The 25,318-nt window shown below is 52.7% G+C and overlaps 8 protein-coding genes across 8 annotated transcripts; 4 read left to right on the top strand and 4 right to left on the bottom strand.

Annotated features, from left to right (window-relative positions):
• Positions 1-547: 547 nt before the first annotated feature.
• CKM354_001255800 (uncharacterized protein) lies at positions 548-2,455 on the bottom strand (the record flags this gene model as incomplete). Its single annotated transcript, XM_044808080.1, has 1 exon — positions 548-2,455. The coding sequence occupies one exon, from the start codon at positions 2,453-2,455 to the stop codon at positions 548-550; it is 1,908 nt and encodes a 635-aa protein (XP_044664015.1).
• A 549-nt stretch (positions 2,456-3,004) lies between these two features.
• Positions 3,005-4,715, top strand: CKM354_001255700 (uncharacterized protein; the record flags this gene model as incomplete). Its single annotated transcript, XM_044808079.1, has 2 exons — positions 3,005-4,239; positions 4,298-4,715. 2 exons carry the CDS (start codon positions 3,005-3,007, stop codon positions 4,713-4,715), a joined length of 1,653 nt encoding a protein of 550 aa, XP_044664014.1.
• Positions 4,716-7,498: 2,783 nt separating this feature from the next.
• On the top strand, positions 7,499-9,271 carry CKM354_001255600 (uncharacterized protein; the record flags this gene model as incomplete). The annotated part of the gene is made up of 1 exon (XM_044808078.1): positions 7,499-9,271. One exon carries the CDS (start codon positions 7,499-7,501, stop codon positions 9,269-9,271), a length of 1,773 nt encoding a protein of 590 aa, XP_044664013.1.
• Positions 9,272-9,813: 542 nt separating this feature from the next.
• Positions 9,814-11,825, bottom strand: CKM354_001255500 (uncharacterized protein; the record flags this gene model as incomplete). Its single annotated transcript, XM_044808077.1, has 2 exons — positions 9,814-11,319; positions 11,394-11,825. 2 exons carry the CDS (start codon positions 11,823-11,825, stop codon positions 9,814-9,816), a joined length of 1,938 nt encoding a protein of 645 aa, XP_044664012.1.
• A 3,664-nt stretch (positions 11,826-15,489) lies between these two features.
• Positions 15,490-16,905, bottom strand: CKM354_001255400 (uncharacterized protein; the record flags this gene model as incomplete). The annotated part of the gene is made up of 2 exons (XM_044808076.1): positions 15,490-16,057; positions 16,106-16,905. The coding sequence occupies 2 exons, from the start codon at positions 16,903-16,905 to the stop codon at positions 15,490-15,492; spliced, it is 1,368 nt and encodes a 455-aa protein (XP_044664011.1).
• A 556-nt stretch (positions 16,906-17,461) lies between these two features.
• CKM354_001255300 (uncharacterized protein) lies at positions 17,462-18,580 on the top strand (the record flags this gene model as incomplete). Its single annotated transcript, XM_044808075.1, has 1 exon — positions 17,462-18,580. One exon carries the CDS (start codon positions 17,462-17,464, stop codon positions 18,578-18,580), a length of 1,119 nt encoding a protein of 372 aa, XP_044664010.1.
• Positions 18,581-19,252: 672 nt separating this feature from the next.
• On the bottom strand, positions 19,253-22,477 carry CKM354_001255200 (uncharacterized protein; the record flags this gene model as incomplete). The annotated part of the gene is made up of 2 exons (XM_044808074.1): positions 19,253-22,085; positions 22,140-22,477. The coding sequence occupies 2 exons, from the start codon at positions 22,475-22,477 to the stop codon at positions 19,253-19,255; spliced, it is 3,171 nt and encodes a 1,056-aa protein (XP_044664009.1).
• A 526-nt stretch (positions 22,478-23,003) lies between these two features.
• On the top strand, positions 23,004-24,847 carry CKM354_001255100 (uncharacterized protein; the record flags this gene model as incomplete). Its single annotated transcript, XM_044808073.1, has 2 exons — positions 23,004-24,119; positions 24,257-24,847. The coding sequence occupies 2 exons, from the start codon at positions 23,004-23,006 to the stop codon at positions 24,845-24,847; spliced, it is 1,707 nt and encodes a 568-aa protein (XP_044664008.1).
• Positions 24,848-25,318: the final 471 nt, after the last annotated feature.

Here is a 25,318-nt window from a genome sequence, read left to right as displayed (position 1 = left end):
CGATTGTTGGTTTCATTTGGATTTGTTATCATGATTTTGAGGCTGGAAGAGGGATCGCTAGAAAATGATGTGGACATGTTTGGAAGATGCACAATTACTTGCTGTGTCATGGTTTTGTTGCTCATCATTTTCTCAGCCGCAATGGATGAGGTTGCAGATCTTTTTCCCGAGTAGGCAAGACGATGTTTGTTGGTTGATCGTTGCTTTGTCATCACTGGCTTTTTGAATTCTTGCATGGAAAGGTGGAAGGACAGAGTACAACAACCATTGCTGTTCAGTTGGGCAAGGCAATCATGTAAAGCAGTCGAAGTTTGAATGTCCAAGCTCGTTCATATGCAATGTTCATCAACTCCGAGGAATCATCGGGCCCGAAAATCGTCATCCTTCGTCCTTCGATCTTCTTCCATTTTTCGGTTTGGGTCTGAGTTGCCTGCAGATCCGACAGACTAGATTGAATAATCATAGCGCGAGTCTGAACAGCGCGCTTGTCATCTCTATCTCTATCTACCTATTCCCTCGAACTCCACCATACCACGGTGTACTAGTTTTAATGAATCCCAATCCCATCCCACAACGTCGCCGAAACAAGCATACTCGGCACATCCGCAATCCCATTCGGCACATCATCCGCAAAGAACCTCACCCCAAACGTCTCCTCCGCAGCGTAGATCCTCGTCGTAATAGCCGTCCGACCATTCACAAAGACTTCTAATACGGAACTATCTCTCCATACTCGAATGTGTAAATTCTCTTGTTCGAGTTTGCCAGTGATGGGATCTCGTGTTGTGAACAGGGTATGTGGTGCGTGTTCGGGAGCGCTGTTGATGAGTTCGGAGGAGTTGAGGACTGGAAAGGCTGGCCGATTGATTGTGAAGGTTTCGGAGAATTGGTCGAAGAAGAGGGTTGTGGAGCGGGAGTAATCGCCTCTGTGGTCGATGCTGAGGCCGATGGTTTGTGTGCCTTTTGAGACTTTGAGGATGCAGTCGAGTTCCCAGTGGGTGGTTTGGATGCTGTTGGAGTGGAACATGGTGTTGTGGAGGCCGTTAATTAGGTCTTTGTTGTGGAGTTGTGCTAGGCGGACTCCTGGGGCGGATCGGAGGTGTTTGGTGAGAGCGCGATAGGGTTGGCTGGCGAGTGTACGGATGGTGTGTGAGCCAAAGCGATCGGGGTCGCGTTCGATGGAGGTGATGGTTGATAGGTCTGATGTGGAAGCACCAACGACATGGTGAAGGGTTTGTATGCTCAGTTCACGAGGCATCGATAGCAAGCCACTCCAGCCCTGGGCATGGCGCAAATCGTCGCAGAGATCTTCTTCTGTGACCCAGCCCCAGACGACTTGTTTCTGCGACTTGGGATCGTAGAAGGAATTTGCAGCGTATAGGCATCCGTGATCGAGATGACCGCCATAGTTGTAGCTCATCTCTACAGGCCCTGAAAAGGATGTTTGTTGAGGTTGGTGTAGGCTTCCCGCCATCCATAGCTGTCCACGTGCAGGTCTTGAGGGACCGAATGATCCTGCTATCGATGGTGATCGACTAGGCACGCATCCTTCTGTTCCCATGACAAGTAAGTCTCGTTCGCAGTTTGCATCGTGCTCGTCACGCAGCGTGGTAAAGTTTGTCACTTCCCAATTCTTGCCCATGTCGCCGGACCACCGTGAGGGACGCATGTTCAGACCAAAGTTTGTGAGGGGGCCAATGTAATTCCATCTGCTTAGATCATTGGCATCAATGGCGTACAGGAAGGTAGTTGGTGTTACGTCTCGAATTCCGCCAGAAATTATGCCGAACAGAGTTTCTGCTTCATTCATGCCCAGAAACCGAGCCATACGAGGCCATGCTGCAACAAATGGGTCCCTCCACCCAGTCACCTCGAGGTCTGTTGGTTCTGAAGGCAGCACTGGATTTGCATCTATCTTCGACCATGTCTGCCCACCGTCGAACGACTTCGCCAACGCCAACGACTCTGATCCTCGCACATGTGGAAGGGTATGATGTATTGGCAAGCAATTGACAGATGTGTATGCATAGGTCAAAGAGCTGTCTCGTGCATTGACGAGGCATCCCGTAAAGACGCCTTTATTGTCATAAGGTGAGTCTGGAGAGAGTGAAGGTGTCTCTCTATGGTCCCAGTGGATCAAGTCCCGACTCGTTGCTGAGCCCCAGGCAATATCTCCCCAGTCTACTCCGTTCGGGTTTTGTTGATATGAGATGTGATAGAGGCCTGTCTTTGGATCATATCCAGGCCCGCAAGGATCATTCATCCAACCAGATGCCGATAGAAAATGGTAAGAAGGACGCCATCTATTGAAACGTTCTTGTCTGCTCAAGTGCTCTTGCTTCTGAGAAAGTGATCTTTTGCATGCCGGTGGCGTAGACGGCGTTGTGCTTGGTTCTGCGGACGATGTTGGTGTAAGATCAGCTGATGAGCTGCTGGATGAGCTGATGTCTGCCATTGCGAATCACCAGTATTGGTCAATGTGAACTTGTTTTGATAAGGCAGAAGCGGAGATGCAACGCCTCAAAAACATTCTTCCTCTCATTGCAAGCGAGACCGCGGTCCCACCGTATGTCCGAAGCAGCACCTCTAGAGCGTCGACGGGCCAGCGCCGAGAAAGTCCCCGCATGGGGATTGTCACGTTTCTAGAGGATGGGGAAGTGGAGCTCCCGATGCTTGTCGGAGATACTTGTGCTTCGATGTACGCAATGCGTCTCGGCGATACTCTCCGCTTTGAGAATTGTTGCGAGTCGTCTCCGTCCCCAGGACGCCACCCACGGGGTAGACTGGCTTGAACTGTGTGCAGCGTGGGAACCGCGTGGTCGGAGGTTCTCGATGGTGATGTCTGAGAGCTTGTTACTTAAGATGTCGTTTGCCATGCCTCTTGGTACTCTCTATTCAGCAACGACATTCTCAACAATATCACTTTCCTGGCACAGCATCTTTGCGACAACAGTTCGCACGCCAGCCAAGCATTGAGGCGTTAAGCCACAAACCCTCGGCTACCATGAAAGACGTCCAGATTGAAAAGACCGATGCGGTCCACGTCGAGACGGAATCCATTTCAGCCACTTCCTCCACCGTGGAGCCGACCACGAGAAAGAACTTGACAGCCAAGGAGCAGTATGCCCAGCTGTGGACAGCCATCAAGGCCGACTCCCGATACTGTTGGTGGGCGTTGTATTGTATGATCCTCGTCTTTGGATGGGGCTACGATGCAGGTCTTTCTGGTGTCGCCATTGCCTTTCCTGAGTTCCGAAAAGTCTACGGCGAGTGGTATCATCCAGCTGACCAAGAAGGACAATGGGTCATCCCAGCGCTGTGGCAGTCTCTCTGGAACGCAGCATCCACTATCGGCCAGGTCTTCGGTGGTTTCCTTGTCGGCTGCATTGCAGACAAGGTTGGACGCAAGGCTCTCTTGATCGGCGCTGTCGCGCTGTCCTTGGCATCCTCCTTTGCGCTTGTCTTTGCGCCAAATCTTCCGGTGCTATTCGTGTCCAAGCTGCTTCTCGGTCTCTCAGTTGGACTTTCGACTGCTACGCCTCCTCTCTACGTGACTGAGAATGCTCCAGCTCACCTTCGAAGCACTTTCTCTTCACTGACCAACGTAGTCATTGTCCTTGGATTCTTCCTGTCGTCCCTCACAGGTTACGGATCATCAAAGATTCAGGGAGAATGGAGCTTCCGCCTCGCTTTTTGCATGACGTTCTTGGTGCCAGCTCTCTACGCCTTTGGACTACCGTTCCTGCCAGAGTCTCCAGTCTACCTCATCAAGAAAGGCCGCGAGGACAAGGCTCGCAGAGCTGTGATCAAGCTTTACGGCGAGAATGCCAAGGTCGACGACATCATTGAAACCATCAAGAAGGAACTGCACGAGGACGACGCTGAAGCCAATGGTGTCAGCCAGACGAGCTGGAGGGCCATTTTCAGCAAAGAGAACCGAACTCGTACCTTCGTTGCCGTTCTTGGTCTCCAGTCGCAGAACTTCTCTGGTGGCTACTTCGCCAACACCTACCAGACGTACTACTTCGAGCTTATCGGTCAAGCTGATCCATTCATGTTGACGGCAATCTCCTCCACACTGCAGTTCCTCTCAAACTTCGTCGCTGTCGGACTGGCGGATGTCATTCCTCGTCGGAAAGGTCTCATTGGTGGCGGTACTATCTTGATGATCTGGTCCATCATCATCGCAGGCTGTTCTATGGCGCCAGAGAACAACAGCGCGGCTGTTACAGTTATCCTGTAAGTGGAGTCTGAAAAGTCGATGCCAAGTCGAGCGCGTGCTAAGCTGCGAATTTAGTTGCTTCATGATCACATGGTCTATGTTGTACACAGCCACCGTAGGTTGCTACGGGTGGGCAGTTGCACAAGAGACCGCCAGCCAGTCGTGCAGGCCCAAGACAATCTCTTTCGTCTTGGTCTGCCAGCAGCTTACGGCGCTCCTGCTGAGCTCAATCTTCCCATACTTCATCAACCCAGATCAACTCAACTGGGGAGGCAAGATTATGTTCTTGTTCGTGGGCGCGGAGCTTTTCATCATGGCCGGGCTTTACTTCTTTCAGCCGGAGACCAAGAATAGGAGCAACGTGGAGATAGAGGCGCTATACGGCGCAAAGGTTCCACCACGCAAATTCAAGGATTTCGATGTTGTTGATGGGCAAGTCGTGGAGAGGAAGCAGAAGAGTGGATTCCTCAGCCGCTTCTCCAACCAAGCATGAGTGGTGCGTGCATCGAGAATATCGACAGAGAACACACTAGACAGAGATGAGTTTGCCGTATGGCAGATGATGTTTGATCTTTTAGCGATGGCGCTGGGGAGTCCCGCCGATACTGGCCGCTCAGAGGGTAGAGAATCACATCTTGCACAACTTCAAATTCAAAACCTGAAAATATTCAGCTGGTTCTTGCACGAGACTCACCGCTCTAGGAGGGCGTGCGAGTCTCTCGCGAGCCACAGGAATCTGTTACTCGAGTCGTCCCCATATTTCGTGTTCATGGGAAGACGAAGACTGCAAGTGTCGTTCGCACCGCACAGGGGTTATTCGGGCCGGAATGGCCGAAAAGGCTCCGATGCGACTGCTGCCCTGTTCTTCACTCGCTGCTGGACATGATCAGCGCGACCAACACCGCCATACCACCACGATTGCAGCGAATGCCCAGCGCACCGCCCGACACGATCGATCGCCGCATGATTATCGTCGCTGGGCGACGACGGCATCGCGATGGGCAGCGAACGCGTCGTGAGCCCGCCTGGCGCGTGGACTTGAATTTCCTCCCGCGAAGAGCACAGCCCGAATACGCTCGCGGACAGAGGCAAAGATAGCATCGCCAGGAACAAACAGTGGTCGGCATACTATCGAAATCCTGCGATCGGGCTTGTCAGCGGCGCCGGCATGCTTCCACAAAGGAGTGCAGCAACGAGAGAGCAGCATCAACGATGAGACGCGGGATACCATCGTCGATATCGACAGACGCCGCGCATTCTGTCCTTTGCGGAAGTCGTTGTGCCTGACGTATGTGAAGACGGCGGCAGGTGTCCGGTTGAAGATGCACCTAGAGCTGTCGGCACAATCGCTGGCACGTCCATATTCGGCCTTGCGCGGCATGAGCACATGGGATATGCGTGCTTTTGAGCGTCATCAGGGCGAATGTGTAGTACAACGGCCCCCGCGCTATTCGATGGCGAATATATGGTCTCGATCTCGAGGCTGGAGCCTCCTTGTCCGGAAGCGTGGAAGCGCAGTTCCGGAGAGGTACGCTTGCTACGCCGACTTGCAGCCAGCCACTTCTCGGTACCCTCGGAGACCGGAGCCCAGCTTTGGTATCAAAGTCTGCGGAATGATGAAGACGAACCGCAAGATTATAGCCTGTCAGCAAAGATCTAGGAGCATTTGCATGCAGGGCCGCAGATTCGGCCATGGTCTGCTCTCGGGCGATGAGAGCATCACGTTCGGCGTGCATAAAGATCGCAGGCATCGGCGGTTTTGCACAGCGGGAGTGACGACAACATTGTGTACATGCAAGGTACATTCCTGAGATCTCGATATTCTCCAGATCGATGCTATTTCGAGCACAATGCGCAGAGCTCGTTTCTGCTGCCGCATTGTTCCACTGATCTTGTCAGATACGTCCCTCGAGCTAGGAGGTAGGAGACAGGAAGCTAGCGTAAGACAGTTCGCAATTCTGCTGGAGGCACGACTGATCCAAGATTGCGCAACAAGCCAGACACCAGACCCTGAAAGGCCCTCACGCTCTAGACTACCCCTGTCACCAGAGACAGTCGTGACAGTCTCACTACGCACGCAGTGAGGCGTGCTCTCGGCTCTCCGCCAAGTTTGGTCTCATCCGGATTAGGCACTGCGGCGTCCATCCTCCAGCGCTCGGATTCGTCACACATACTGGATGTGATAGGGTCCGCCGACAAGCTCGCTACCTGTTTCTTGCCCCTCGGCCGGCAACAACGTGCAGTATGCGCCCGCATTCGACCGAACGACCTCGTTGTCCGGCGATCCACCCAGGACGACCGACTGTAGCGAACCGGACATCCGTACGAAACATCGATGATGACTGCCTGTAGACTGCGACATGTATCGAGATTCGTGTGACGTGCCTGCAGCATTGTGTTTGCTGTGTCCACTGTCGACGTCGAGGTGCAGCAGCGCCGGTCAACACAAGATAGCGCCACATGTAGACGTTATAACCACGCGCTGCCTCCGGCGTGGAGAGCTGGAACATATCCTATACTACGATCATCAACAGCAAAGGGTTTCGGGTTTCCCGTGAAGCAGATCGCGTGTCTGTTCTCAATTGCTCAACGCAGTCGCGCTTTGCTCCAGCCCACGAGGATACTGTTTGCCCGCGGCGTCCAACCTGAGAACTCCTCACCCATGATCCACGGTGCACTTCAGACAGTCTCAACGTTGCTTCCTGCCTGGAAACAGCCGACGACGAGCAGCCACACCAGCTGTCGCTGCTCACGGCAAGCAATCACGTTACTCGGGACACTCGGCCAGTTGCCCGTGCAAAGGGCTGGGTGGCGTGTGCGTTTCATAGCCAAGGATCCTGCAAGGCGCCAATCAGTATTCAACGGCTACTAATCTTGATCTGAGGGCCGGCTACAGTCGTCTGTCTGGCTTGGTCCACTAATCCGTTCAAATTCTTTGATCAACGCGGTCGTGGGTCAACGGCACGACGTTACCACGGCACGCAACGATTCTAGCTGTGCTGCGTGGTGAAGTTTATGTCATTGTAGTACAGTTCCCTTTGAAGCAGGCTTGAGGAGTAGCAGGATATAGGTAGGAAGGTTTCTCTTGTTCTACTAATGGCCTCTAGCAACTTACTAGCATTTGAGTCTCAACTAACCTCACATCACACGATACACGATACACAACGTACATCTGTTCCGATTCGGCTACAGCCTGGCGTAACGTCATATACCACATGTCATCCAAGACATTCATCTTCCTTCGCCAAATCTAGAGGTAGACTTTCAACCTTCACAATGTCTAGATCGCCAAAACGGAATGCCATCATCATGGATGAGCATAACTGGCCTCTGGCCGACATCCCCACCCCACAAATAATACTTGCCGCTTCGCCCTCTATTGAAGCGGCGGACAGGACGGAAACTTTCGCAACTCACATGGAAGACATGGATCGAGAGAACCTTTCCCTATCTGGGTTTCACTTCTCAACAGGCGATGCGCAAGTCAGTGCTGCTGAGTTCCATCGCATTGCAGCCCGGCTACTAGCTGGGGAAGAACAGAACATTGACGAGGACGATGAGCAAGAGATACCTCGAGTACCATCTATCCCACGACATCTCCACTGCGACCTGGGCAAGGATCTCTCTGGACGGCACTGCTGCTCCTGTGGGAAGTCGTACTCCACTGCCTTTCGCCTTACCGAACACATTCGACGATGTGCTGGTATCAGAAACTACCCTTGCCACATCTGCGACAAGATTTTCTCAACACAGGAAGCACTAGGTCGGCACATCACCATCAAGCACCACGATGACAAGGAACCTTGCCCAGAGTGCGGTATTAGGTTCCCATCAACTTATCTACCCAAGCACCTAGCGACTGGTCTCGGTGGCTGCGACAGCACTGTACAGGCGACATTCACACCGCAGCTTGAGGAGCAGACATGCCATCGACAACCCACATCTCAGCGCTACTGGGTCATCGACGGTGATCACAGCTGGACTACACACAGCGCTCATGACTCGGGTTACGTCGCTGTCAGCGCTGACGAGGCGACTGGTCAGACCATGTCCTTCGTCACTCGCCTTCTACAACGACCCATGTCATCACCCAATACTGTTCACTGCGACCTCTGCGGAGATGAGTTCTCATCCGAAGGGGACGCACTTATTGAGCATCTCGGCCAACACTCCGTAGACTTCAGCGAGAAGAGACACAAGTGCGACGACTGCCGAATCTATTTCGCCAACGAGCGAGACCTAAACCGACATCTGCAATCCGCAAACCTCACGCAACACTGTGGCTTTACATTCCGACACAATGGACCTTGCAATGGGCACCACCCTCCCACATATTCCAAATTGTCCATCACCAACGACCACGCTCTAATGCAAAGACATCTCTGGGCATGGGAACTGAGCCAGTTCCGAACACATCGTGTCGCCGTTGCGACTATCCTGGCCGAGACCCTCAACGGCTCTGCCGATCCCCACATGAGCCTGGCGGATTGCAAGCGTACCTACGAATCCATGCTTCCACACTTCGCCGCTGCCAACTCCGACGGTACACAATCTCGCTGGTCTTCAAGTCAACGTGACAGTGCCATTGACATGGAGTCTCTCGACGCACACTTCAGTCGAGTCATCGACGATATTGATGCACAACGAGCACTCACTGCCGCTCAACTCGAGTTCAATGCTCTACACCAGAACTCCGACCGCCCAGACTCCGGCATCATCATGCAAGCTTCGAGAGTATCTTTCCATCGATACAATCGTCGCGACTCGCTGGCTCCGGCTTCCGCCGACAAGGCAAACAACACTACTGAGCGGCCTTCAAGTATCCGAAAGTCATTACTAGAAAAGACTCTTCGTAAAGTCGCATCAGAAGAAAACAACGCTCGTGCCGCAGCCGCTACAGCAGCCGTAAAGCGTGCCGCTCTCGGCCACAAACGTTACGCCCTCAGCGCTTCTGGTTTCGCTCTCTTGAGGCAAAGAGCAGAACTCGAAGAGCGACCTAACACCGCACCCGGTAAGGGTATGAAAGTCGCTGCTGCCACGGCGTGCTAAAAGGAGATGATACGAAAGGAAAGAAAGATGACGACGACATTCCCTGACAACGGAACATTCCATTACTCTATTTCTGGTTTCTTTTATTGTTATATTCTGAATGTCCGATATGAAGGACTTTTGCGCCCGCGCGAGCGAGATGATACCACCTTTCGCGAGATGTCAAGAGATGACATAGACTGTCACAGCTGTTTTTCCTTTGCGAATAGTAATGAGAATGTATATAGTGTAGGAGTATTATGGATGGGCTACGACTGCCAGGAAAGTTTTACTTGTATCGATAGAATGAATGAGCAGATCGCTCTCCATCACCCAGTCTCGAAGATCATTCAATACAAGTCACCTCAAGCTTGATTCTCATGCTTGGCAACGACTTGTTCTGGACTCAATCCCGTTAGCAACGTGGCTTGTATGGCATACTGATTGCAATTTTGAGGACCGCCGAAGATTAGAGAGTCTAGAACAGTTCTTTCACTGGGTTATACATGAAGTCTAGCTCACGGTATTCTCCGCACTGTCTATTTATACAAAAATCCTCATACTCATGACAAACCTCCTGCTGCTCCGCCTCCACCCCTCCTCTTCCCACTCAGCGGCTGCACCCTCGAAGGATCCTCAAACCCATAAACAGAATTCCTCAACTCAATGATATTCTCCGTACTGCGATTATTCGCTTCCACGCCTTTGTACATTGAATTTCCATCGTCTCTCATCCTATCCTCATCAACCTGCGTCATAACTTCTCCATATCGTACAGGCTTTGCTCCCGCACCTTTTACAAGTTCCTGAACTTCCGCGTTCGGATGTTCGTGCGCAAGAAGAGGCGCATTAAACGCTTTCGCAGTCTCAATAGGTGACATCGTGACATTCCGTCCTAAGAGCCAGAAACCATTGAACGTGGCCATCACGAGAGCCATGGCGAGGAATGTGAGGGCGATTGCTCCGGCGAGGTATTCGTAATGGGAATGGTAGACTGTGACTGTGCGGAGTTCGGTGGGATTTTGGAGATTTTGCATTGTGGTTGCGTTTCCTTGGGATAAGGCTGTACGGAACATGAGATCGCGGGCTTGTTGGAAAATGTAAGGTGTTGGATCGGAGAATTTCGTGTTGCAGATTCCTTGGGTGTAGTCTTTGACGGAGGACATGTCCATGAATTGCGCGGCGAGGGAGCCATCGGAGACCATGGTGTAGCCTGCGGCGCCGGAGAAGGAGATGTGGGTTTTGGAGTTGAATTTGGAGGAGAGGGCGTACGCGTAGCCGCCGAAGGGGGAGGGGATGCCGTACATGTTTTCTGCGGGGAGGTCGGTGAGTGAGAGAATGGTGTCGTCCGTGTATTTGCTGTTTTCTTGGAGGGCGATGGTGGATTTGTTGCCGTCGATTGTGACCGGGTAGCGGACGGTTGCTGCGCCGATTGTGCAGTTTCGTACTTCGAGCTTTCCTTTTTGGCATTCGTCGCCGGGTTTCCATTGGACGTCGAGTGTCATGTTTGAAGCCTCCGTCCTCGCACTCCAACCCAGCGTAAGCTGGAAAAGGTCAATTCCTTCGAAGGAAGCATTCCTCATTTGTCCATCGGAGTCAAAGCTCGAAATGTCGAAATCCGCCGTGCTGGCATTGCAGCTGATAGCCAGCCCCGCGGCTTCAAGCTGTCCATTACAGATCCCATCACTCGCACATCCAGTGCCATTAGCCATAATGTTCGCTCCAGTATTCCAATCATACACCACAGGCGTGAACTTCGCATCTAGCGTAGTCACACCATACGACCTTCCAGAAGTCCAGCCAGTGGGGTTCTGTAAACTCGTCACAGCCGGAATCCTCGCAGTAACCTCTTCAGACAGGAACTGCTTCCTCTCCGTCGTAATTGAAGAAGCTCGTTGCAGCAAAGGTCCATTAATCGGTGTAATCGCCAAGAACAAAGCCGCAAAGGAAATATAATTAAAATGTCGTCCAGCGAACAGTGCAGCTACAGGACTCATCCCGTGGTCCCATATTCGATGTAGATCTCCTAGTTGGGTGCCTTCTTTTAGTGCTTGTCGCCACCAGTAAATCTGTCATCTGTCAGCAACGTCTCCATCTCATTTCGTCTCTCAAAGTGAACAAAGATTGGGGAAAATGTACTCACAGTCAACCCTTGACTAAAACCCGCCGCAAGCAAGATGTTTCCAATCGTATACGCCATGGACAAGTACAAACTCGGCGGATACTTCCAACTCGTGATCGGTTTCCCATTCGAAGCAATCAGGATAGCAATTTCCACAACTCCGGCGCAGAAAACTCCAAACAGACATGAAATTCCTGCCCAAGGGATTCGACGCGCGAAACCGGGTTGCCAAGGGTAGATATTTGATGGCATGGTTTTCTCGCCAGTGCCGTTGGGGCTGTGTTGTTGTCGCGAAAAGTCAGAGTCGCCAGTGGAGGATAAATGAATGTGGTGGCTGTGGTCGTCGGCGACTAAGTTCGAAGTCGAAGACGCGGCGGGGGGCATTTTGCTATAGCCTTCCCGTGGGGAGTAGGGTGAAGACGACGCCGTCGTCTTGGAAGTGGGTATGATCATCGCGTGGGTTGAGTGGTATCAGCTCTCAGTCAATCAGATGCGCAGTAGCTCGCGGAGAGCTCCTCATGGATACGATAGGGAAATGCGACCAAGGAAACACGAGACTTGCGAGTGACGAGTGACAAGCGACAAGGAGAGGAGAAAAAGTACAGACAAGAGTGCAAACCTGCGCAAGAGAGTAGCGTGGAAAAGAGGACAGTGTAGCATTCGCAAAGAGAGAGAGAAAACCACCTCGTAGCCTCTGACGTGCCTACCTTACCTCCTAATCTCTAGAGGCCATACTAGTCAACGCTTGTTTTAGGGTTTAGGAAGATCTTGTCTTGGTTCTGCCGCGCTGGACGATTGCCGGGTAGCGAAATGTAACTTCAGAATGGCAAAGTGACGAATTGCGGAAGTGAAAAAGTACGAGACGTGGTTCTGCCGAGAAGTTGAAATACGAGGTGCTAGTCGGCAAGCGTTGACGAGACGTGATATTTGATTGGGCAATTGCCCGAGTTCTGAGAATAGAAACGAAAACAGGGTCTATGATGAGGCAAGTGGCAAGGATTTGCCTATAAGGCTATCTTAGATAGTGATGGATATCTGCCTGTTCTTGATCGTCCGCATATCGAGCAGCCCATAACAGCACGAAGTTGCAGGGGAATTTGATCCCTTTCATCGACCATAGCTGGCTGTCTCTATCGGAAGACACATATCTGGTTACGGACTGAACTGCCGGGTTATCGTTATTCCGCTCCGCAAGTTGATACTTCTCGTTCACCACGCAGGAACTGTAGCAAGTCGTTCTGAGTCGAATTACAATCTTCTAATAGTCAATTCTTAACAGTTTGTTGCGTCCACCCCTGACCAAGACGGAATTTCATTTGGCGAAAACCATGTTGTCGCTGCCGCTGCCGCTGAATTGACCTCTTTACTGAGCTGCTCGAAAATGCGGCCAGAACCGTCAGATCAAAGTCGACACGCCTTCTGCACGCCTTTCCTCAACGATGAGAACCTTTCACGACGGCTAGAACTTTCGCAACAAGCCTGACTGAACCCAACTGCCTGAAACGCGTCAAAATTAGCAATGGACGCTGCTCCCATAAGGCAGGCAGTTACAGCTGCAAGTGGAAGGCACATGCAAAGCGTCTGAGAAGGAGGTAGCTAAGTAGCCACCAGAAGAACGGTATCTGCTTCCGCTGCCAAAAATATGGACGCTGCAATTACAATTATAACAACTACTGTGCTCCTTCGCTGGCTGACCTCTCACAACCTCTTAGAGTTCGCTCTCTCGCTGCGCCCAATCACTCGCTTTTTAAACGACGAACGTACACGGTTGAGAGTCGGCTAGGCCTAGCCAGCGATAGCCTACGTACGAATTCTGATGGTAACCAACCAATACTTCCGCACCGTTACTCGCGCGGCTCAAAGACGAAGACAACCCCGAACCGCTGCCCTTCACAGTACCTGGAGAAGACGAGCACGGATGACCATTTACTTCTACCACTACCAGGGCTATCTTCCAATTGTTATCACTGGACGAGTCTACAGACCTGACAAAGAAGAATCCTCTCTGCTTGTCCGCTGCATCGCCCAACTGTGCCGATACCGACTTCTGCTGTATCGTACGCACCGCCAATCCCTCGCTCTGCCTTCCGTCATACACATTTGAGGAACAAGCCTGTCACGAGACGCCGTCGCCTCGCCACCCTTGCTCCACCCACTGTGCTTGCCTCCGTACGCTTGATCAAGACCAACGCGTGACTGCGATTGAAATGCCTGCTACGGTTGTAGATCAGCCTCTCGCTGCTAGAGCCGTACGTTTGCTGTCACGACAATCGCCGGAAAGTTTCGGTCTGACGTTGGCAACCGTTTAACCCGCTGTCAAACGACGATTCCGCCTCCGAACTAGACGTTTTCGCGAGTCTCAGATTTATCACCTTGTCGCCTGTCGTTGCCTTTTTGTCGCCTGTCGCTTGCATTCCACTCTAATTCGCTATATGCCTTCGCTTGTTCACTGTCGCTCTGAGGAGGACATTCGTATCGCTGTACCGCCTTATGCGTATCTGATGGATACAAGGGTACAATTACGCTGCTGTTTGGCGGTAAGGCAAGGCCTTTTCGAGAAGGGACGCAATGTCACGGATTGCACTGCACAGCTGGCGGACTATCGTTGGTCCCATAGCAGGCTATCTCTGATGGAAAATACATGCCTGTTCTTAATCGTCGTGCACATTTAACAGCCCACCGCAGCAGGAAGTTTCAGAGAGTGACGATGCTTCGCTCCTTTTGAGCCTATCTCTACTTAACAATACTTGTCTGTTCTTGGCCATCAGCAGACTCAATGGTCCGAAGCAGTATGTATCTCCAGTGAGTGACGGGAATTCGACCACCCCTCATATCAAGTCCCTGACGTTTCTTAATCCTCTGCACATCAAATCCTGTCCAAACCCAGCTCGACGTCCGCCGCCGCCACCTTCCCATTGCGCCGGCGCATGCACCCAGATATCAAAATACTAATGATAAAATATGACAGCCACCACAGCTCCCGTTCCCACTGCATCGCCATGCCGCTCTATCCAGCTTTGCTGGTGCTTTTCTTCCAGATCACGCTCCAGAAGCACCGGCTGCCAGACCTCCAACTCCTCCGCCCCCGCGACCTTTTCTTTCCAGAGCATATACTTCGCATTCCAAGTTGTCGTGCGCTCCAGGTTACGACATACCCTGCCTCCGGGTGTATAGTGAAGATCAGAATTGTGGTAACCATGGCCATACCCACATCTTAGAGAAAAGTGAAAACCGCAGGTGGAGGTTGCGATACTTAGCCAAATTTCCGGCTTATATGACTTACCATCCCCAACAGCAAGTTTCTCACATTTCTTGATCGTCTGCATCTCAAATGGCCTACAGCAACACTGAGTTCCAGAGAAAAGCTCAAGAAGTGCGATACTTAGCCAAAATCCGGCTCATTTTGGCGGTGTAGTCTCTTCTTAGACCTCTCACCGCTCGCAGTTTCTCGCGAACGACGTCTAACAATTCTCCAGTCGTCTGCACATCAATTGGCCTACAGCAGCACAGAAATCCTGAGAGAGTAGGAGCAGGACGCGATACTTAGCTAAATCCGGCTTATTTGATGTTGTATTCCCTCGCCTCTCGCAGTCTCTCGCGAACAGTAACAGCCCGTCACCTGGCTTTTTCCACCTCTAGCAGGATTCAATGCTATATTTACCTCGAGTCACCGGAAAGAGGACGCGATACTTAGCCAAATCCGGCTCAATTTGACGTGTTCTCTCTTCTCAACCTCCTGTCTCTCGCGAACAGCAAAAGCCCGTCGCCTGCCCTTTCCGACCTCTGGCAGCATTCAATGCTGTATTTGCCTGGAGTCACACAAATTATTTGCTCATAAAATGCATAAAAGTCGATGCTTTAGTTTATGAAAGCTCTAAAACGCGGAGTTTCGCAAGGAAAGAACGAAAGTATTTGGTTTCAATCAACTGAAGGTATTTGTACACGCTACTCTCGAGACCGATCTGCGGCCAGGCTATTCATCACACGCTATGCAAGTCATGCTTATTCATACAATTCATTATGCTAAAATCCGGAAAATCCGCGTGAGACCTCATCACGAGGGCAGCAGCCAACGTCGCTCTGAACAGCTGAGCAGCACCGTCGAGACACGGGGCTGCTAGTCCTTGCCTTCGCTGGGCTCGGAGTCGTGGAGAATCGGCGCTTCTCCAGGAGAAGTGATGGTATTCACTTGCTTTTCTTGCAATTCTTCGGCCCAAGCGATTTTTTCTTTCCGGAGCATATACTTGGCGTACCAGATTGTTGCCCCTGTCCATATACCGGCCCATATAAATGGCGCACTCCAGCCTACGACATATGCTGCCTCAGGATGAATAGTGAAGATTAGAATCGTAGTGAGCATGGCCATTCCTTCCGCGCCTAAAGCCCAAAAGATGCCTAATCTTCGCAAAAGTGAGCGGAAAACGTGCGAGGCTTCATAGCGGCGGTTAAGCGCTTCGCGGTATTCGGTTCCGCCACTTCCATCCACGGCGACGACGTCCTCGATCATACTGTAGATGGCAGGGCGAAGCTGAGCGCCTTTTGGAATGGAGGATATCCGGACAGGTGCGGGCACTTCGAAGTATCGCATGATGTCGACGACGATGAGCTCAGTTCCGAAAACCCACATCATCGAAGCGAGGGGCATGCCGAGGAGGCGGATTGGCGGGTTTTCTGGAACGGTGCCGCTGCAAGAACGTCAGCGAATGTCAAAATACCATCTGGGATCAACTTACACAATCAACTCAATCATGATGATAACCCAGCCCAATGTGAAGTTCCAGTGGAACCAATCTAGGTATTTTCTCCTGGCCCCCATCACTCTGCACGTACTGTCCTTCTTCCATAATCGCCAGAAGCGCACAAAGTATTCGACAATGCTCACACCTCCAAGAGCGGCAGTGACGATGGAGAATGTTGCGTTTGGGGACAGACTCGTCAGATACCACAAGCAGAAGTATAGCACAATGGGCGCCGCAACGCAATCCACCAGGATCATGGTCCAGAAAAATGCAATGAACCATCGTCTCTCCCATAGATCGTAATTCAGCGGCGGCGGCTCCAACGCAAACGGCGCTTCTGATTCTTCTGCTGTTCTGTATTGTTCCAACGCTTCTAAGCCTGGCGCAGCAGGATCTGGGTGTTCAGAACTCTGGGTGTGGTTTATTTCTGGCCTCACAACGTTCACAGACGAGCGCCGCCGCGTCATGGTGATGGAAGGGCGTCCATATGGTCCATCGCGGCGGATGTCGAAGTCTTGCGAAGGTCGAGGATTGCGCTCTCGTCCTATTGTCGTGCTGCGCCGTGGCGGTGGTGCCGTGATATCTGAGGGCGATTCTGGGAGTTGCACGCTCTTGCGCGGTTTCGTTGCGGATGGCGTGGCATTGTGCGGACTACTCGGACTCCTCAGCGCGGACGAGTCTTTGCGGTGTTCGGTGTTCGAATCGATCTGTACTGAAGGGCGCGCCGGTGGTTGATCGAAGGGCCCGTCATGGCGTTGGTCGAAGTCGTGTGTTTTGGCGTCCTCGGCAGGCATGTTGGCGCCAATGCGTCAAGCAGCGACTGGCAAATGCTTGGGTCGGGTTCGGAGTTGCTAGCGATGCTGGGTGCTGGATGCAGAGCGCATTCCCCGGCGAAGTGGTGCAGTATACGATAGTTGGAGTGTCGAGAAGGTCGAATGGATGAGGAATGTTGTCTCCGCTGGCGTCCAGGCCTTGCCACTCTCAAACCTGCGCGGCGAGCAGAAGACAGAGTAATCCGTAATCCGGCAGTCATCGCCTCCGAGCATCCCTTCTTCCAGCAACTCGTTCACCACGTCATCGCCAAGACCACTCAGCACTGCACGCCGCTGACAAGCACACGCCCATCTCCGCCTGGTGCCGCGTAGCGACGACACTCTGGCTCGCTAAGCGACGTACTCGTGAGATCAAGTTCTCGAGAGAAACCGAGTTGTTGCTTGTGTCGCTTGTACACCTCCTGGACGCGCCGCCGCCGTTGCCGCCTCGACGCGCGGAGACACCGCTGACCGCTCTGTCAGCACTCCCCCCTTCCGCGATGTAAGGACACGAGCCTCGTCTCGCCCCAATCACACCATGCGCCCATCCCTCCTCACCCTCCTATCTCTTGGCTGCTTCGGCTGCCACGGCTCAAATCAGATCCCGGTGCTCCGACATCCCGACCACCGCCATGTGAGCCCTGACCTCTTCCGCGAATTGGAGGAGCTCTCGCGCGTCGTCGACATCTCCTACTGTGTTGGCAGCACCAGCTGGGGCATCTCCAAGCCTTTCACCTGTCTATCGCGATGCAGCGACTTTCCCGACTTCGAACTAGTCACGACATGGAACACTGGAGTCTTGCTGAGTGATTCCTGCGGCTACATTGCTCTCGATCATGGCAAGCAGCGTATCATTGTTGCCTTTCGAGGCACTTATAGCATCGCCAATACCGTCGTTGATCTCAGCACCGTGCCGCAGAAGTATGTCCCATATCCCGGCGAGGACGAGGGCGACGACCCTGCCACGCAAGCACCCAAGGAGCCCAAATGCACGAATTGCACTGTTCACATGGGCTTCCACTCCTCTTGGCTGAACACAAGAAAGCAGATCTTACCAGAGCTCCAGGCTCAGCTTTTCGTGCATCCCGACTATCAGCTGACACTGGTCGGACACTCTCTTGGCGGCGCAGTGGCAGCTCTGGCCGGGCTCGACCTGCTCGCTCGAGGCTACGATCCCATCGTCACCACATTTGGTGAGCCCAGAGCGGGCAACAAAGGCCTCGTCAACTATATTGACGCTCGTTTCGATCTGAGTAATGGCGCACCCACAGTAGACACAAAGTCGAGATATCGAAGAGTCACTCATGTCGATGACCCGGTCCCACTTCTGCCACTGACAGAATGGGGCTATGCTATGCATGCTGGGGAGATCTACATATCCAAGTCCGAATTGTCCCCTGACATTACAGACCTCCATCACTGCAACGGCGACAGTGACAGAAACTGTATCGCCGGACAAGACTCGACTCTGCTTGCCTCTGTTGAGGACGAAATACACGAAACAACTACCGAACCTTGGGGCATACCCTCACGCTACAAGTTGTGGCAGCTGTTCTTTGCTCATCGGGATTACTTCTGGCGCCTTGGTTTGTGTGTACCAGGCGGCGATCCTCTTGGTGGCGGTGGGAAATATGGTGCTGCGCACAATGATTTATGAGGCACGACATTCCATACGGCGAGCTAAAAATGTGTGCCCATGGAACACGTTAGAATGTATTGATTGACTGTTATTAGCCATCCCATCTCGAGTCTCCTCCACTATGAATAAAACAAAAGTCACCGCATTCAATCCTTTATACGATTTTTCTAGTTGACTGCCAGCTTAGACGTGGTATAAAGCCCTTCACTCTTTAGTGGGTGTCGCTTCTGGCTGGTGGTATTCATGGTTTAGTCCTGGGTTCAGTGTTGTTGTTTCAGCAGACCGCACCTTCCGAAGCCGGTCGTTTTTTTTTTTTGGAAGGAACAATGTAGTATAAGGCGACACTCCAGAGGAGCAGTCTGAAGACAAACCGTGCGATTTGGCTAAGAACACGGGCGGAGAGGGCCCAAAATTGTGTGAGCGTGGATTGCTTCTGTCACCATTGAATGGAAGCTGGAATGTTGGCAGACAGTAGAGCCTCTCTTGCTGAATGGCATCTACCACGCCATGTCCTGTCTAATAAACGCATCAGACTCTAAATGTTTTGTTTTTGATCATCGTCGTCGTCTTCGTTTCTGTAAATATACACAATCTATTCACACATTTTTAGCTAAAGCGGAGAATCAAACCATCGTACCTTACACGCACACCCTGGGGCTTTTCTTCTATCCTTCTCTTACTCTTCCCCTCTCACGAAGCCGCCACAGCAGCCAGCCCATCCTTCGTCCCCTCGCCTTCCATAACAGGATCTTCAATCTCCTCTTGTCCCTTCATCCCCAACTCTTCCACCTTCCACTCCACACCACTCTGACTCAAAAATTTCTTCCCATCCTTATTCCCCAAAACAGCCACACTCGCCCCCTTTTCAATCTGCTCACCCAATTGCTCCGCCGCGGCTTTCACATCCTGTGGCGTGACATCCAACAACCATTCCCGTCTCTGCTGTTCCATGTCATACGTAATGCCGTTCAAAAACCTCGTCATGCCTTCTTGCGAAACGCTAGTTGGTGCGTCGAGTTTTTGGAAGACGGAGAGTTTGGCCTCTTGCATGTCGCGTTCGGTCCACGTTTGTTTGGCTGCCCAGGATAATGCGGAGTGATATATCGAGAGGGTGTTGTCCGGGTTAGGGTCTCGGTAGGAGTACATGCCGAAGGTCCCGGTGAGACCGGAGGATGTCGCGCCTCCGCCGTATGCGCCGCCTTTCTCGCGAATTTCAGCGTGGAGGTGGCGGTGTGTGAGGAGTTGGGAGAGGATGGCAATTGGGGCTGTCGATTGGGAGGTGTAGGGTCCAGTGGGAACGGTGAGCGCGGAGTAGGAGACTTGATATGGCAAGTTGAAGAGAGTGTTGCGGTGAGTGGACAAGGAGTTCGGAGCCTCGATAGTGATGGAGGGAGACGACAGATTCGTTTTGTTCACGTTGCCAAGCCAGGAGTTCAACGCGGACTCGTTCGACGAAGCGGCGTCGGTGCCGCACGTAAGGGCTGCTCGCAGGTTGCCCTCGCGGATGCTCTGCACCGCGAGATATTGGATTGCCTTCAGCTTGTTGATGAGCTCCGTCATGGCTTCTGGATTCTCTTCCGCTGCCGCAAGGCTGGTTATGAGCTTGACCTGTGTGATGCCACCAATCTGCTCGGAGATCTTGCCCGCGGGAGAGACGCCTGCAGTGGCATAACGCATAGCGTACATGTGGCCGCTAGCAGCAATGCCATCGACAGCTCCACTCGCACCCATTTGCAGTAATTGACGAATCATCTTGTGCGCATTGGGCGAGTCAAAGTCGGTTTCCAGCAAGATCGTTTGGATCAACTCGTACATGGCGGGAACGTTATAGTCAAAAGCCCGTCCACCGATCGAGAAGCCTTCCTCGACCTTCTGGATATCGTGAGGCGACGTGCTGGAGAAGTGGCCGAAGCTGATACCACCAGTCTTCAGCTTCATCTCATCTTCAAGCTGACCCATGGACTTTGTCTTAGTGCCAATGCGCATGAGACTGTCACAAAAGAGCGGCACGAGCATCCGAAGGTCCTCGGGCAAGTCTTTCAGCAGGGCAACTGCGCGAAAGTATGTGAGCCCATTAGTTGAAGCCTGGTGCCATTGCACTTTTACGCCATTGTCGACTGTGTTGTCCTTAAACTTGATCTCCTTGTCCACACGAGGAATATCAGAGACTTTCAAGGATGGCAAAGAGTCGACAGATTCTGTGTGTCCAGCGTCTTGCTCCTTGATGAGGTCCAGTTCGCGCTCACGCAGCTTCCTGTGCGCTTCCTCTTCACTCGGGTAGCTTTCGATGGCTTCCTTGATTTTCGTCTGCAGCCGCGATGCCTCCTCCGCGGCGATATCTGCAGTGTAAGTCGTACTAGGCTCCATCGTAAATGTCAATGTTCTGTCGTTGAGCAGATATTTCCGAAGTAAATCCTCCAGGTAACCTCCTTTAGCGTAGTTGGCCTTGAAAGCATCGACCAGCTTGTTGTACTGCAGTGATTCGAAAGGATCTACGCCGTTGAACCAACCTGGGTTGAGTCGGGAAACGATGCCCATGCCGAAGGCTGCCTTCTTGTGCTTGAGACCAAGCTCGAGCTGATGCAGAATGCCGTCCACCTTTTGCTTTTCCAGCCCTTTTGCGACGCTCTCCTCGATGGTTTGATAGATAACATCCTTGATCTTGGGCAGATTCTCCTCGGACACACCGTTGAGACCAATCGAGAAGATGGACTTGCGCCCCAGTGGCATGTATCCTGTGTTCATGGAGAAGTCAGTACCCAGACCAGATTCGATCAAGTTCTGGTACAGTGGCGAGCCGTATCCGTCCATGAGCAGGTTCGTTGCGATTTGCAGTCCGAAAGACTCTGTTTGATCAGTCCTGTCGGTTGCTATCCAGCTGAGAGAGGTTTTGAATTGCGCATCTGGGGGAGTCAGAGGGTCCACAGGACCCTTGACAGTGACGGACTGAGGACTATCGATGACAATCGGCGCCTTGATGTCTGTATCCACTGCCCTCTGATTGAATTGTGACAATTGCTCGCCCAGAAATTGCAAATGCTCTTCCACGGATTGGTCTCCATATGTCAATATCTTGCTGTTACTCGGGTGGTAGTGGTCCTCGTGGAAAGTCTTCAACCCCTCGTAGGTCAACTCGGTCATCTTTTGCGGATCTCCTCCGCTGTTGTTGATTGCCGGCATGATGTGCTCCATGAATCGCGAGTAGAATAAGTACGTGGCGTCCGACATCTGACCTTTCATCTCGTTGTACACGACACCCTTGAACACGAGATCGCTCCCTTTGCTGTCCTTGACTGGCTCCTTCGGATTCTCTGGTCCGACTCTCCAACCCTCCTGTAGAAAGTCTGTTCTCTTCAACAGTGGATGCAATGTAGCATCCAGATATACGCCCATTAAGTTCTTGTAGTCCTGTCTATTAGTGGTAGCAAAAGGGTAGTAGGTGTAGCTGGAACTGGTCATGGCATTCATGAAATTTTGCAGGGAACGAGGAAGCATCTTGAAGAAAGGATCGCGAACGGGATACCTACCACTGTATCAGCCTACAATATCTCATCTCTTGCCTCTGCACTGCACCTACTTCTCCGACCCGCAGAGAGTGACATGTTCGAGGATGTGCGGGACACCGGTGGCGTCGGGTGGATTGGTCTTGAAGCCAATGCTGAAGACATTGTTGGTGTCGTCTCGTGCGATGTGCAGATAGTCGGCGCCCGTCTTGTCGTGGGTGAAGTGCAGCGCCGCTAGCTCCAGCTCGGGCACATTTTCAGCGCGTTGGAGTGTGAAGCCATGCAGTCGGTCTCCCGGCTTAGGATACTGCTGCAGATCGGTGACGGAGGCGTAGGCGCGGTGCAGTCGCAGGCGGTGGTATGGAGCAACGATGCGCGGCGATCGCGCGGTGCTGCGCAATGTGCTCAACATGAGGTAGAGGATGCGGTGGTGTTGATGGAGGATGACGGAGGCGAAAGCGTCGTCCGTTTATGCATCTGCAGGTCGAAGTCCGCTGGCCGCGTGATTGGGCCGTCGGCGGGAGAGTGCTCGTCGACCACTCTGCTGCTTTTGCACGCACTGCAGACAGGACCGGGGAGAACAACGACGTTGCGCAACGGATCCCGCGTGCAATCTGCGACACCCTCTCCTACACGCCATCTCGCTGTCGAGCTCCACCGCCGCCGTCGTCTCCTCCGCTGCTTCACGTCCCGGAGCGGCAGCAGTAGCTTCGAGCATCTCCCTGCTCCGACTCCTCGCGCTCATCATCGACGCACATACCCGCCTGGCATCGAACCCCCGCCGTGCGCCCTGCGAATCGACACGTCGCGCTCCATGCACTAGGACCCCCTCTACCCATTGCACTGGGAGCGGAACCACGGCGCTGAGGCGGCGCTGATGCAGCTTACCGACCAAACGCAATCTCTGCCGTTCCGCCGCTCGACCACCCCGGCGGCGAATGGCTAGCAACCTGCACACGGCGCAAATCCTCGCGCAGAAGAAGAAGACCGACAAGTACGAAGCTGCCAGGACCGGTGCCCGGAATTCCCAGGCCCAGCAGATCGAGACATACACCAAAGGCGAACGCTTTATCAAGTACCAGGAATCGGTCATGAATGCCGTGGCCCAACAGCAACACCAAGCCCAGCCCTCCGCGCAGTCCTCCCACCGGGCCTCCCCCTCTATCTCCTACGACTCTCCGCGCGATGCACCCGCGTCCGATGCATCGCCTGCCGCTCCTCCTCCGCCACCTGCTGCGGCGCCCGCTCCAGCAAAGCCCAAGAATAAAGGGAAGAAGGGGAGTGTCAGTTCGACAAATCCTTCGGATGCCCACGCCGCACTGTTGTCCAAAATTTCCCAATTAGAATCCACGACCGCAGAGGATGCTCACCAAAATGCCGAGATTGAGGCCGAGGTGAAGAAGGCGAATCGCGATCTGTCGCAACTGCTGAACACCATGGAGCCTCATCATAGCAAGATGGACATCCTGCAGAAAAAGTATAGCGATCTGCTGGCTGAGATGAAGAGGACTGAAAGGGAGCATGTCAAGGCGAAGAAGCGCGGGGATCAGCTGCAGAAGGAGAAAGAGGAGGTCAGCAAAGAGCGAACAAGGGAGAGAGGGCTGAAGGAGAAGCTGGAGAAGCTCAGTCGCGAATTGACGCGCGAGAACAAGAAGCTCAAGGACGACTATCGCGAACTCAAAGAGAATGCGGCAAATCGAAACGAAGAACTGCACCAAAAGTTGGAAAACATGGTCAATGATGTGGATGAGGTGGTATCTCAAAAACGCTCCCCCGAACGGCACACGGCCGAATTGGAACAGGATAAGTTGTTTCGGGAGAAATTCACGTCCTTCCTACATCAATACGAGCTACGGGAGCTGCACTTCCAGTCGTTACTGCGGGTGAAGGAACTGGAAGTGCAGTATCAAATAGCGCGGCACGACCAGCTGAAGAAAGCGCAAGAGAGTGAACTGAGCAAAAGCCATCAGCTGACCCGCCAAGTGAGCACCTTCAGCCAGACGGAAAATGAACTGCGAGGCCAATTGAACGTCTACGTGGAGAAGTTCAAGCAGGTATGTCAAGACTTCTACCAGCATCAACACGCAAAAGTGCGTTCTCGCTCCCCCTTTGCAATGTCTAGCTTCGCTGCTACATGACTCGCTGAGGACAGTTTTGGTCGTTGCCTGGTAACTGACTGACCCCAAAGCAGGTAGAAGATACCTTGAACAATTCCAACGACCTCTTTCTCACCTTTCGAAAAGAAATGGAGGAGATGTCGAAAAAGACTAAGCGCCTGGAAAAGGAGAACCTCAACCTCACGCGGAAGCAGGAAGCCACGAATAAGAACATTTTCCAAATGGCCGAGGAGCGCTCGCAATCCCAGCAGACGATCGACCGCCTGACTCGCGAAAACGAAAAGCTTAAGAAGCTTTGTCGAGCGATGCAAAGTGGTGGATACGGCAACGCGCAGCAAATGGCCCAACAGGCTCATGCGGCGCAAGGTGCGGACGATTTCGACGATGGGCTAGAAGGAGAAACGGAGAGCGAGTACGAAGACGACGAGGAGTACGACGATGACGAAGGCGAATACGACGACGATACGGAAGAAGAACCCATGGACGAGCACACGCGAGTATATGGACCTCCGCCGCCCCCTCCACCACAAACGGAAGTCGTAAAGCCGAATGGACAAATCCATCGAGTTACTGAGGCCGAGCAACGTGCGATGATGGCTCCTGCGCATCGTGCGGCACTGGAAGCGCAAGCTGTACAAGTTAATGGCAACGGGCAAAGACATTGATTGATTGATCGGCAATAAAACAACAAAGGATCTCGCTGTACAATATTCGCATGCGCAACTCTCTGCGAGAGCTGTTTTTGTCCCTTTTCCTGCAGGCCCGATTTTGCGGGCCTCCTCGCACAATGTACAGCACATTTCCAAATCTGATCAAACCGATGCTCGATGGAAGCATTTGAACAATGCATCCCCTTTCTCAATTCGATCGAGAAACTTCTGCGCCACACTATGCTGTGCAGGTACGTGATCGCCAGCATCATCATACGTTCCCTTCTCTTCCCAATATATACACATACAACCGCGCTGCAGAACAGATTACACGCCCACTGCCCTTTCTTTCCCACGGCAGTGAGGTCACTTTATCAAGCGCAGAATAATGGCTTCGCATCGAACCCCTTTGGCTACGGCTTTTGGTGGTTCGGGCAAGCAAATTTCAACACTTCAGATCTTATCAGACCCGCTTAATTTCCCTTG

The sequence above is a fragment of the Cercospora kikuchii genome (assembly GCF_019650295.1).
Source record: "Cercospora kikuchii DNA, contig_00009, whole genome shotgun sequence".
Taxonomy (NCBI): domain Eukaryota; kingdom Fungi; phylum Ascomycota; class Dothideomycetes; order Mycosphaerellales; family Mycosphaerellaceae; genus Cercospora; species Cercospora kikuchii.
Note: the sequence above shows the minus strand (reverse complement) of the source record. Positions and strands in the feature narration are given on the sequence as shown.